The sequence below is a fragment of the Callithrix jacchus genome, chromosome 18 (assembly GCF_049354715.1).
Source record: "Callithrix jacchus isolate 240 chromosome 18, calJac240_pri, whole genome shotgun sequence".
Classification (NCBI taxonomy): Eukaryota; Metazoa; Chordata; class Mammalia; order Primates; family Cebidae; genus Callithrix; species Callithrix jacchus.
In genome coordinates, this window is record NC_133519.1 from 20,554,249 (window position 1) to 20,568,428 (window position 14,180).

Sequence of the window (14,180 nt, forward strand, 5' to 3'; positions counted from 1 at the left end):
GTGATTCCTCAAGGATCTAGAACTAGAAACAGCATTTGACCCAGCAAGTCCATTACTAGGTATATATAAAGGATTATAAATCATTCTACTATAAGGACACCTGCACACATATGTTTATTGCAACACTATTCACAATAGCAAAAACTTGGAACCAACCCAAATGCCCATTAATGATAGGCTGGATACAGAAAATGTGGCACATATACACCATGGAATACTATGCAGCCATTTAAAAAGATGAGTTTGTGTCCTTTGCAGGAACATGGATGAAGCTGGAAACCATCATTCTCAGCAAACTAACACAAGAACAGAAAATTGAACACTGGCTGTTCTCACTCATAAACGGGAGTTGAACAATGAGAACACATGAACACAGGGGAGGGAAACATCACACACTGGGCTAGGGGAGGGATAGCATAAAAAGAAATACCTAATGTAGATGATGGGTTGATGGGTGCAGCAACCCACCGTGGCATGTGTATACTTATGTAACAAATCTGCACATTCTGCAGGTGTATCTCAGAACTTAAAATACAATAAAATTTTTGTTTTAAAGGTATTACAAGAAAAGAATTACAGGCCAATTTCACTCAGAAACATAAGTGAAAAACAAAACTCATAACTATATATTAGCAAATAAAATCTGGTAATACTTAAAAAGAATTACTAAATTGGTCTACAACAAAACTAAGGCCTTCCCTTTATCAATAGGTATCTCTAAGAAATTCCAAAGGCAAGCCACAGGTGAAGGTATTTGCTAACATACCTGCCAAAGGGCACATATCCAAAATATATGAAAAGCATATGCTAGTCCATAAAAGAAAGACTTAAACCTCAAAGGAAAATGAGCAAAAAATCAAATGGGCACTTTAAGAAAGATAATTTTAATATGACTAATAAACATATGAAAAGTTATTCAACTTCCTTAATAATTAAAGAGATATAATAAAAGCATAAGAAGGCACATCCAAGAGTAGGACTAAAATTAGACTGCTAATACCAAGTTTTCATTAGAATGCAGAGCAGTTGAGGCCAGGCACAGTGGCTCACTCCTGTAATCTCAGCACTTTGGGAGGCTGAGGCAGGCAGATCACCTGAGATCAGAAGTTTGAGACCAGCCTAGCCAACATGGTGAAACTCTTGTCTCTACTAAAAATACGAAATGAGCCAGGTGTGGTGGTATGCATCTATAATCCCAGCTACTTGGGAGGCTGAGACAGGAGAATGGCTTAAACCCTGGAGGCAGAGGTTACAGTGAGCTGAGATCGCTCCACTGCACTCCAACCTTAAATGGAAAAACAGCTTGGCCTTATCTAGTCAATTTGAAGATATGCATGCCCTATGATTCAGTAATTCTACTTCTAGGCAACAGAGGGAGATTCTGTCACAAAGAAAAAAAAAAAAAGAATGCATAGCAATTGAGATGCTCATATGTAGCTGATAGAAAAGTAAATGGAAAAACAGCTTGACCTTATCTAGTCAATTTGAAGATATGTATGCCCTATGATTCAGTAATTCTACTTCTAGGTATACACCCAACGAAAATATGTGTACATGTCTAATTAACAGCTTGCATATGAATTTCACAGCTGCAACTTCCATAATAGCCTCAAACTGAAAATAACCCACATGTCCATCAATAGTCAACTGGATAAATAAACTCTAGTATATTCACACGTTTATGTTTTATGAAGCAATGAAAAAGAATGCATTATATCTAAATTCAAAGACATGTATGAATCTCATGAAGATAACATTGAGCAAAATAAATGAGACACCAGAGAGAAAAGAATTAAAAAATCCATTTTTATAAAGGTCAAAACATAAAAAAGGGAAAGCTAAACTGTATTTCTAGAAGTCAGGATAGTGATTATATTCTGGGAAAAGAGAGGAAGTAATGATTGGGAAGTGGCACAGGAGGCCTTCAGGAAGTATGAGCAATGTTCTATTCTTTGATCTGCGTGGTAGTTTTGTGGAATGAGAAGACTCAATACTGAAGCCGGGCACAGTGGCTCACATAACCCCAGCACTTTGAGAGGCTGAGACGGGAAGATCACTTGAGGTCAGGCGTTTGAGATCAACCAGGCCAACATGGTGAAACTAAAGAAACAAAAATTAGCCAGGCATGGTGGCAGATGCCTGTAATCTCAGCTATTGGGAGGCTGAGGCAGGAGAATCACTTGAACCCAGGAGGCAGAGGAGGTTGCAGTGTGCAGTGAGCTGAGATCACACCACTACACTCTAGCTTGGGTGACAGCAAGACTCTGTCTCAAAAAAAAGACTCAATACTGAAAGATGTAATTTCTCCTCATATAGATCTGTAGATTCAATGCAATCCTAATAAATTTTTCTTTTGTGATCTTGGTAAGTTGATTCTAAAATACATGTGAAAGTACAAAGGAACAAGAATAGCCAAAAACTCTTGCAGAAAAACAAATTAGGAAGACTTGCTTTACCAAATATCAAGATATGCACTTATGGGTAATTCATTGAGCTGACATTTATGTGTTGTGTACTTTTTTGGTCAGAGTTGATCCTGACTGAGGTAGTGGGCATGCATGACAGAGAGTGTGTGTGTGTGTGTGTGTGTGTGTGTGTGTGTGTGTGTGTAAAATGGAGGGGAGGACTCAGAGTGTGATCAGAAGCAGTTGGAGGTAGCAGAGGAGGTGTAATTTAGTCCCCACGAGTGTTTGCAAAGTTAGACATGCATGCCCAGCACTCTCCTAGGTGCTATAGTAGCTACAAATAGAGAACAGACTCCAATCCTCAAAGACTTTCAGTCTTGCAGGTCAGCTCAGACTCAAATGTTGACATTTGAGTTCTCAGGAGGATAGTCCTGAGCTGACGAATGCCACTGAATTTTAAATTTTATTTAATTCAAATTAATTTAAATTTAAAAAGCTACCATGTGGCTAGTGACTACCATGTGTCATGCTTCACAGTAAAAGAGGGATGCTAGCAGCATAGGATAGAGTAGAGAGGGAAGACACCATGGTAAAGATGAACCTGGTTACCTAAGTATGCAGATGAGAGCATGGAGGAAAAGGGTTCCTCTTGGGATTCTCATCTATTTAAATGGAGTGTGGTTTATTTAAATGAGGGGGAAGGATGGAGCAGGGCTGTGTAATAAACCCTCCAGGCCACTAGGGGAGAGCAGAAATAAGAACTTTGTCCAAGAGTCCATCAGAATGCACTTCTGGTTCTCAGAAGTGCATTTGCTGTCATTTGATGCAATTTTCTAAGGTACTAATAAAAACTGTCTTTGCCTTCACATCCTTTACTCAAGAATTTGCTTCTCCCTACACCTCAAATGGCCAGATTCTGGCCTAAGCATTACCAAGAATTGCCTTCATGTTGAAAAACTACAGTGTCTCTACATCTAACCACAACTTTTTAGCGTCTCTATCTCTTTCTTCTAGCATATCTGCTCTCAACTTCACCATGGGCCCAGTTTTTTCATTCTTCACTTCTGAGTCCAATGATCACTCTATCACAGTTGTGCTTTCTTCCATCTCCAGCCTATATATCATCTTTCATCTCTTTAACCACACTCTAACCAAAATTTTGAAGATTCTGCCTTCCCTGTCACTTCCAACATGTCACACAATAGCTTTTCCAAAGCTTCTCCTCTCTTTTCCCTAGAGGGAGTAATTGAGTAACATAGAACCCTAGACTCCTGGAATGCCAGAGCTGGAAAGAGTCACACAGCGTGGATTTCCAGCTTCTTCATTTTTTTGCTATGAAGAAACATGATCAGAAAATTATCCCATTATTTCAAAAACTGAGGTTTAGTGACCTTTAAGAGAGCTCTTGTTCTTGACTCCTGTTCCCTACTTTCCTCTGCTCTGGATGGAAAACTGTGAATGTCAAACAGGCAAGGTAGACTGGCCAGGAATCCCATGGGAAACATGACAGGTTCATCTCAGACAATGTATAGAACTTACACCTGGTTTCTGGACTTGGGCATAGATCGTAAGGTTTTTTTTTTCCGTTGTTGTCTGGTAATGGTCCGTTTTACCTGGTGAAAAGAAACCATAATGGTTATCTTCCTCTGGTCCCCAGCAGGAGCTTCCTGCTCAGACCTCTCTCTGGTCTTTACTCTCCTTTGCATACTCACTTTCCCCAAGAGTACCGTAGAAACAAAGCCCTGAGTCCCAAACTCCCTGCACGTTTGCCATGTGGTCTTAGGTTAGTTACTTGATCTCTCTAGGCCTATCTGTGAAATGGGATTTGAAATACCTGCCTCATGGGGCTGTGTGATAGTTAGATCACATACCACTTGTAAAGTGTTTAGAGCATTGCCTGGCGCATAGCAAATGCCCAATATGCATTAGGTGTTCTTCTCATTGTTGTATTCTCATTGGTGTTTTAATCTCTGTTGCTCAAGGAGCGTATCTTTCCCCTGGTCTCCTAATAGGCTTCTAGGTCCTTTGAGGGCAGGGCTAGTTATTTATACCTCTTTTGTATTTTCCAGCTGCTTACTACCAGCTTCACTCACAGCTTTCTCACCTCCCTATTTCTGGGGGAATCGATGTGTGGGGGATGAGGGTGGGGGGACGTGTAGCAGGGATGTTCCATCTGGGACTATTTGGAAAAGAAAGCAACAATGTCATTCTGTTGCCTACCATCTGGATATTTTGCTCAGGGCCTGGGGTCTCTGGAAATTAATAAGTTACAGAACATTTTAATTTTTAGCCAATTTTAAAAAGTTTCTTTTTAAATCATGGGAGTAATTTATTCTCACCATAAAACAAAAATTGTGAAGAAAAGTATAAAGTAAAAAATATTAAGTCCCCTTCCCCCATTAACCAACCCAATTTTATTCCCAAAAGAAACCCTTTTTTTTTTTTCCAGTACCTGTGAAAAGAAGGGGTGGAGGGAGGGGAAAAGAAGAAACTACTTTTAAGAGTATATCCCCGTAGGTCAGCTCTGTGCAGCAGGCATGTTGGCCAGGCTGAGCTCTATTCCTATAAGAGAGGAAGGGAAAGGCCCGGTCTGTATGTCTGTATGTGGTAAGCATGGTAGAATGTGCTGTGTGACGGTGTGAGTCTTGGGGAGGAAATGTTGACCAGCCACTGATGAAGTTCCAAGAATTCAAGGAAAGTCAACATGGGTTTTTTTTTGTGTGTGTGTGTGTGGGTATGAGCATGGTGTGCCTAGTGGTTTCAACTTCACTTTTTTGGTCAGAGTTGATTCTGAGGCGTGTGTGTGTGTGTGTGTGTGTAAAATGGAGAGAAGGACTCAAGAAGCAGTTGGAGGTAGCAAAGGGGGTGCCTGTTAGTCCCCATGAGTGTTTGCAAAGTTAGACATGCCTGCCCAGCACTCTCTCAGGTGCTGTGGTGGCTACAAATAGAGTAGAGAACAGACTCCAGTCCTCAAAAACTTTCAGTCTTGCAGTCAGCTCAGACTCAAATGTCAGATTGGGAGGACAGTCCTAAATGGTTAGACAGATGGAAAAGGTGAGGCTGATTGTTGCTGCTTAAAAGTACCATTGGACCAAGATAATTCAGACTCAGATTATTTTCCCCATTGCAAGAACAGGTTTTCAGGAGCAAGCTCAACTCGGCTCCAAGTCAGCAAGGTCTTAGGCTCTAATGAAAAAGTCTTGGCCTTAGAATTAGGACATTTACATTCCAGCCATTAATAGCTGTGTGGCATAAATCATGTCATGTCAATGGATCTCTTCTCTTACCATAATTGTAAAATGAGAGTGTAGAGTAATATCCTTTTCAGCTCTTACCTGAAGCATAAAGTCTTACGTTACCATGACTCCAAATACTTTAAAACTGTTCTAGATATTGTTTCCAGATGCTTCCAGTGCAGGCCTCTCCTGGCCATAACACTTAAACATTGGTGTTTTAACTCCCCTACACTAAGAGATTTGTCTGTCTATGTATGTATGTATCTATCTAACACTCATCCATGGGAACCACTGTGCTTAGTGTTTTCTGTGTATTGATACTAGTCCCCACAACAATACCATGAGGTACATAAATTTCCCCTGTTTTGCAGATGAGAAGTTAAGTCATTTGACTACACAGCTTGTCAGTAGCAAAATGTGCATTTGAATGTAAGTTTGTCCAGTGCCCATACCCACATTCTTAATCAGTGTGTTCTCCTGGCATGACACTGCCAAAGAGTCCACTGAAAGCTTTCAGAGTCGGGCTGCATTCTGAAGATTATATCATTAGAAGCTGCCAACAGAAGTTCTTGAGCAACGTTTTGTGGAAACTATAGCAACTAAATATAGATTTTACCACAAGTGTGAGGCAGAGTTTTTTGTGTTGCTAACTTACAAGGGACAAATGGTGACTGGAGGTGAGGATGGGTATATGTGTTGAGGAAGGTAATGGGGAATTGTGGGATGGGGCACGCCATTCCCTTAGAGCACAACCATGTGATGAGCCAAGCATAGTTGAAGAAAGTGTATGGGGTAGGATCCCAGCAACTTTGCTAGGTGGGTTAATGCGGATAAGCTCAGTCCAGTTTTCTCATCCCGGGTATCTCACTGTTTCTTTATAACACAAGCTAAACGTGATTGCCCCACCTGCAGCCCCATAGGCTGTCAACGTAATTTCTATCTGAATCACCCATCCCTCCTCCCTAGCTGACTCTTAGATGGAGGAAATGAGACACAAGTAGGTCGCTTTGTCTCACAATCTAGATTTTTTTTTATATAAGCAAAACCAACATTGGAGTGCCGAGGTAAGGGCTTTTCTAAGAAGGTTACATGTAGATGATATTGATCTACTTGAGAATGAAATCAGTCATCAGCTCGGTGGTATGAGGATCAAGTTCTATCCTTACCATGGGAAGGCAGCCGGGGCATCTTTCCTGGTCCTGGTCAGGACATTTTGACTCCAGTGTGGATTGGTAGTAGTCAGGGTGGCTGAAGAGAGCACAATGCCCTGAGATATTGAATCATAGGGAAATTTGGAAGAGAGGACAGGGGATGGTACCTCTAGATGCTTAAACTGCAGGGGAATGACTGTGCCTTACTGGTTTCATTTTAACCTTGGTGACTTTTTGGATGAGATCCAAGAGTTTTCTGAATTCTGTTCTCAGTGAATACTCTTAAACCTCTTGTACATCTCTTCAGCATCCTGTCTTTACCTTGATGGCAGTGCCAGTCACACTGAACTGAAATTATCTGAATAATGCCACTCACATTAGAAACCTGTGGCTCTTCTATTTCTCTCCATAGCCTAGTAGAGGGGATCAAGACATGTTGAATTAGACTGAATTAAGCAAGGAACCAGGATATGTTTATCTAGTATTTTTGCAAAGGTGGCCCCATGCAGAAAGCCAACGTGGTGACAGCAAGTCCGAGCCCGTGGCAAGAGGTCCCCTGCTTACCACAAAGAGTGCGATCAGAATGTCTTTATTGCCAGACACCTACCTCTTCTCAGCAGCACTATTGCAATCACGATGAGGATAATGATGACCCCCGCTACGGACAACCAAAGATACACTGGCCATATATTTGTCTCTGAAAAAAAAAAAAGGTCAAAGACCAATCTCAAAAGTATTCTGAGTTTAAAAACATCCTACATGAAGTCGGATAAAGGAGCCTCATGTTCTATTTCTGCATTCTCTCCCAAGGGAGACGTTTGTTTTCATGGTTTTAGAGATCAGCTTTAGACCACTGAAGATTCTTATGTCTGTTTTCTTATTCTAATTTCTCTCTATATACTTTCACATTCTTAATTTCATCAAGATTTTTCTATCCAAATGCTTTATTTTTAACTCAACGACCACATGTCTAAAATTAAATTTATCTTCATCTCTCCTAAGTCAATCTCTCTGCCCAGTTTCTCTATCCTAAGATTTCTAATGTGTCCTGTATCCATTTTGAGTAAAGAGAACATAATGGTTCCATGTGCTGTCCCTGTGAATTCACATTACTCTCATGAGACACTGGGAGAAAGATCTACTTTTCTTTTTAAAAGATAAACATCACAGTGCTATTGTTGTCCTTTTATGCAAATAACTGTGTTAAACCCAGCAGACCTGAACTGAAAGGAAAGCATTTAGTCTTTCCTCTAAATCATCCTCATGTTTAAAATTAGCCTGACAACTAATCACCAAGGCTTAAAATCAGACAGACAACTTTCATTGCTTTGTCTCCTTTACCCACTTTACCAAATCCTTTTGGACCAGGCGCAACACTTTGAAAAACAGTGAATGAGAACTATTGCCCCAAGACACGTAGCTCAGTAAGATCATAATAAACAATTATTCAGCACTGCAATGGGCCATATATTGTTAGTGCATCATGTGTGCTAACATTTAATCCTCACAGTAATCTTACAAGGTGGGTACACTCATTACTCCCATTTTGCAGAGAAGGAAAACAGCCTGGAGAACCTCAATAACTAACAGCTTGCTTTAGGAGTAGAAATGTGGCTGAATACTAAAGACAGACTTCTTGGAGAGCCAAAAACACTTACGGGCTTGGGAAAAGTTAGACCAGGGTGTGAACAGTGGGGACCAACCTGAAGCACTAGGGTTCTAAGTAGAGTATTCACACTAAGGTTCTAAATAGAGTAACACCAGGTAACATTGATGTGGAAGGGAAAGTTAGAAGGATGGTTGTGGAATAAGCCTGCTTGTTGTTGAACCTGTGATGAATTTGTGGGGCAGAAATTGAAAAAGAAAAAAGTGGGTTCCAAAGGAACAGAATCATGGTGGACACAACCAGATGTTTACAGAGTGACCAAAGATACAGACAATCTCGACAAATTTGTAAAAGGCATCCTACCAAGATCCAAGGGGGCCTCCACCCTGATAGCTGACCACAAGTTTCCTTCCGAGTTTGAAAAGAGCCTCTCTTTTTATCCTTAGGCCTTTCATACATCAAATTAGCCCAAGGAATCTTACTGAACTGGCTTTGCAAGCACCTTGGTTATGGATTCTATTCCCTAAAGTAAATGTTTTAATTCTGGTACCAGCTTCAACAGCCATATGCTCTGATTGAAAAAAAAAAGTTAGGGGCAGGCAGAGAGTTCTCAATTTGTATAAAGCATGACATTTCGAATCATTGTTGATGCTAGAGGAGGGAGCAGTTCTACCCTGAGTGACTTATGGTCACTGAGAACCCTCTGTGCAGGAGCGTGTGTGTGTGTGTGTGTGTGTGTGTGTGTGTGTGAGATTGATCCATTCAAGGTTTATGATACCGACATCAGGAACTGCTGGAGAAATCACTCAAATACCAGGATAAGAAGCAAAGCCAATAGCCTGAACTTTGTGTTTCATCAGCCTATGGAACTGATCCAGCAAACTATTCTAGTAGCACTTACTATTTTGAGACTAGTTCCTCTTTTTTCTTCTATCATAGATATTTTGAGAATTTCTAATGTAACAGTTGATTTGAGAAGAAACACCCCTGCCATTTACATCACTTTAAAAGATATTATTTCTCTCCAATTTCATTTGAGATTAAAAAAATAAAACCAACAGAAAAGTAGCACCTTGGAATTGGAAAATAACATGATGAAAGGGCATCGGTGAGGCCTGTCGAGTCAGCCTCCTCTCCCTCGCACCCGGTGCTGGTTGCTCTGCTGCCCACCAACTCACAGAAACTAACGATGACTGGGTGCAGCACCAAGGCTGCAGGACATGATAATGTCGGCCCTCTCTATCTTTCTAGGGTCTCAGGAGGATGAAAGCAATCAGCCACCTTTGTCCTAAGACAAGCTTCTGCCCGTCCATCTAGATCTGAGACACAAGTTGGCCACGGTCCTGAAAGATATTTTATAAGCTCGAATTTTTTTCCTAATCTTTGAATACAAATGTGAACCACAGACTTTTTTTAAGCTTAAGGGAAGTATAGTATAGTGCCTATTTCACCCAACCCACTACTTTTATTTTGAGGACACTTAGACTCAGACAGGAGTAACTAGAACCACAGAAAAAGTCAGTGACAGAGTTGGATAAGATGAGAACTGCAGATTTTTTGGTTTGTGTTTTAGCCTAGAGATGGGGCCCCCATAAAGAAGGCACTGGTGATGCCAAAGCCCTTTTGACTCAAATCTTTTGAGTCAAAAGCCTTCTGAGCATCCTTCACTATCCTCCACCCAACTCATGCTCATCCCTGGCCCCAGGCTCCACCCCATACTCTCCTTCCAGCCTTGATGCCCAGGCCAATCTTACTTTCTCTGTGTTACCTTTCCTGGCCATCCCAGCTCTTGTTCTTCCCTCTCCCTTGAACTCCTGCAGCACCAGCACCTGTGGTTTATATCATGTATCTTAGAACCTGAATTTTGGCAACATCGTCTTTACCATGGAGAGACCATTTTCAGTGGTAGTATTTGGAGCCAGGTAGATAGGTTCAAATTCTGGGTCTACCACTTGATAGCTCTGTGACTATAGATAGGCTACTCACATCCTCTGTGGCTTCAATTTTCTCATCTGTAAAATGAGCATAACAATAAGTTCACAATGTTGTTCTGAGAAACCCATGCAGTAATTACGGAAAGTGCCCAGAGCAATGTCTGGAATCCATCCTGTGGTCAATAAATGTCAGTTACTTCCTTAGCCTCAATTCTCCAACTAATCCTTAGGTTCCAGGTGGCCAGAGACCCTCTCTTACACTTATTTTGCAGCTCTCTTAGTACTCAGGAAGTAGAGTCTCAGTAAATTCTTGCTGATTGATTGGAAAGACAAGAAAATGAATCTGATCTCAAGTCCAAAGGAGTCTCTTCACTGGTGTCCGGAGATGCTTCAGCCCCATCTGTTCTTTACGTATGGCTTAGTTTCCCCATCTGTATAGTAGGCCAAAGTATTTTTACACTTGGTGCTCATCCATTTGTTGCCATTCTCTAATTATGATATTTACGTGGAAGTCAAATGTCAGAGACTCTGTGCTCTTAGGAATTTGAATAAATATGAAAAAGGTGCTACTATTACAGCTTGTTGGGGGTCAAGCTGCACATGATTTCTGTAATTTCTGGGAGTAATTTGCTCATGGTTCTCTAAGTCTTTGCTCCTATAGCCCCTCTTGCTCTATTCTGTGCTGTCTTGGGTGCAAGGTTCAGTCCCTTCATCAGGGATATGGTTAGGCTGCGCCCCCACCCAAATCTCAGCTTGAATTGTAATAATCCCCATGTGTCAAGGGTGGGGTCAGGTGGAGATAATTGAATCATGAGGCGGTTTCCCGCATGCTGTTCTTAGGGTAGCGAATAAGTCTGGCAGATCTGATGGTTTTATACATGGGAGTTTCTCTGCACAAGCTCTCTTGCCTGCTGCCATGCAAGACATGATTTTCTTCTTCATTCACCTTCAGCCACGATTGTGAGGCCTCCCCAGCCATGTGGAAGTGTGAGCCAATTAAACCTCTTTCCTTTATAAATCACCCAGTCTCAGGTATGTCTTTGTTCACAGTGTGAGAACAGACTAATACAACCAGTTTCCACAAACAAACCAAAAAAAAATTTTAACCTACACCAAGAATTTTGTGGGTTTAAGTCCTCTACTGAAGATTGGAGGGTCCCAGGGAGCAAATTCCACTGTCAACCAGGCAGCTTTCATCACCTAGCAGGCCCAGACCCTCTCTTTCTCTTCCCATTTCTGCACAAGCCTCATCTGCCTCCTTTCTCATACGGAACCATCCAACCCACAGGCAGATTCCTCGGGGGTCTCCACCTGCCTTCTAGCATTCATTAAGGTACCAGCCTAAACAAGTACGGTTCCTTTTCAAAGAGGAATTCTAGTAGCAGTTCCTTGATTATAATATGTTTCTTTAAATATTATATTTTTCTACCTAGTAAGATATAGAAGTCCCACTTCGATTGCAAGTTCCACTAAGTAAGCCCTGTATGTTATTCTTTAGCTCTGTCCTCCATTCCACCTGAAACAATATAGGGCAGGAGGTCACTCAGTATGCACTCGATGAACTAAGTTAAATTAGAATCCACAAAAATGGATCCGGAAAAAGACTGCTATGTACCTTTTTCTTTAAAAATTACCAGAAGGAATGCAGGATCACCTGCTGAATGGCCCAAGGCAGGAATCAAAGCAAAGGAGCAGTGACCCACTTGGCTTATATGTTACAATAACAAGATGGGGCCAGGAGGCAAGTGTGTGTGTGTGCCATCAGCGCGACACCTGTGCTCCCATTTTCAAACCACCGTTTCCTGTGGCTGAAGCTCCAGCTCTTCCTCTCTTTGCTCAGTCATGTAGTGAGGCCTCTCTGGATGGTGATATTGAGAAATCAAAATTGTCCTGGGATCCACAAGCTCCTGTCTCCTTCATTCACAAGGAAATGCCACCTGAGCATTTTTGAACCAGAGGTTTGGAATTCCCCCTACTTCCGAGGCTCTTAGAGGTGGCTGAGCAGGCTGATCAAGAACTCACATGCCATTTGGGAAGAGCGCTTTGCTCGAGTCTCCACCCTGGGCCCTCCCCACTATTGGCTGTGATTTAAACATGACAACTTGGCACACAGTCACACCTCCAAGCAAAAAGCTAGAGAGCTTTTTTTTTTTGGTCTCTGAAAGTCTGTTGTCACAGAAACACAAAAGCATGTCTCTCTCTCTTCTCAAGTCCCCAAATCTTATTTTTTTTTTTAAGGAAGATGAAGAAGAAAATGAAAAAGAATCTGAGAAACAAAAAATATAGTTTACCCAGGAGATACTGCGATGTTAGCGTAACGGTGGGAGCGTGCCGGAGCTCCTTCCTGCCTTTCATGTGGTTCAGCAAGGCTGCCATCTTCAAGAGATACATTCTTGCTGGTGGCAGTTTCCATTCAGAATTGGGGGTGGGGAAGGATGCTCATGAACCATATGCTAATTTAAGGTCTGGGACCATACAAGTAAACATTTTTACAGAGCTCACAGCTTCCAGAAAAAAAAAATCACTTTCAACCTGCCTATCCCATCCAGCATCGCAGAGGCTACTAGTTATGCTCCAATGTGATTTCTCTTGTGCTTTCATGGTAACACAGTCTTGTCTGGGCATGTAGCTGCCCAGCTAGGAGATACGTGTCTCAGCTTCCCTTGTAGTGAGTGTGGCCACATGTCCAGGCTCTGAGCTGTGCAAAGTGTCCAGGTTTCTTCTTTTCACCATTGTTAGGCTCGCTAAATTGGGAAGACCCTGGAGAGAGACCTGTCTTTGTGCTTGGAACATCTAAGTGACTCTGAAACAATGGGAACTCCCTATTTGAAGAAATGACCTTGTTAGAAAGGGGATGCCTCCGGAGCTCACTGGGAGGTGCCAGCCTTTTCTTTCACTGAGTTAACTCAGACATGCTGAGCCAGCGTTTTGCTCATCTACTGAAAAAGATCCTCTCTTCAAGATGAGCTTCCAGGGGCATTCTTTTTTAGACTCATTCATTCTAGCACAAGCATATCTATTTCAGCATACAGTCACTGAGGATGGCAGCAAGTCACACGCTGTCCAGAGCTGACCCACATCCACTGGCTTCACATGACCTAGCCAGAGTACTTCATAGCACCCTAGGATTTGGACTTTGCGATAAAGATGCTTCGTTATGATGAAAACACTGAAATGGGGATTGGAGCAAAGATGAATATATGACCTGGACAAATGTCACTGAAAGAAAACGATTTCAAGGAACAGACGTTTTTGCACTGTTTAACTTAAGTGAGTCCTGTCAAGAGACAGTGCTGACATCACATTGCATTCCGTCTCATCACATTATTAACCACAGGGAGGTTTTCATTAATGAAAATGAAAAAATGTCTTAAAATCACTGTCCTGATGACAGATGGTGAAGCAACCTCTAACAAACCGTCAGACCCCCACTCCCTCATCCCAAGGCTGGAATTTCCCTTTTGCGCCCTAGAAAGAAGTTTCTGTTGACTGACATTGCTGCTTCAGCTTAGGTCTCATCATTCTGCTGGATGACTGCAATAATGGCCCCCAGAGAGCAGTTCCCTTTCTTCCCCATCTTCTCTGCCCCAGTCTGTTCTCTATACCACTGGATTTTCTCTTTGAAAAGCAAGACTGATGGTGACACTCCTCTATCTAAAACTCTATATTAGTTCCCATCACCTACAAGATAATACAGAGCAAGACCCAATTGTATCTGCTCCTCCCTCTGCCTGGAATGTCTTTCATCAGCTTGGATAATTTCCACTCATTTTTAAAACCCAGTTTATGTCACATCCTCTGGGATGCCCTCTCTAATCCCCGGGACAGTGTTAATACTTCCCTCCTCT

General features: G+C 41.9%; 1 protein-coding gene across 1 annotated transcript in view; it reads right to left on the reverse strand.

Annotated features, from left to right (window-relative positions):
• The window catches only part of SLAMF1 (signaling lymphocytic activation molecule family member 1), a 41,983-nt gene that overhangs the window by 12,006 nt on the left and 15,797 nt on the right, over nt 1-14,180 (reverse strand). The window contains exons 4-5 of the mRNA XM_002760176.7: nt 7,400-7,489; nt 3,945-4,018 (exon numbers count right to left, since the gene is read on the reverse strand). Of these exons, the coding sequence (XP_002760222.4) occupies nt 3,945-4,018; nt 7,400-7,489 (164 nt within the window). The remainder of the gene's footprint in view (nt 1-3,944; nt 4,019-7,399; nt 7,490-14,180) is intronic.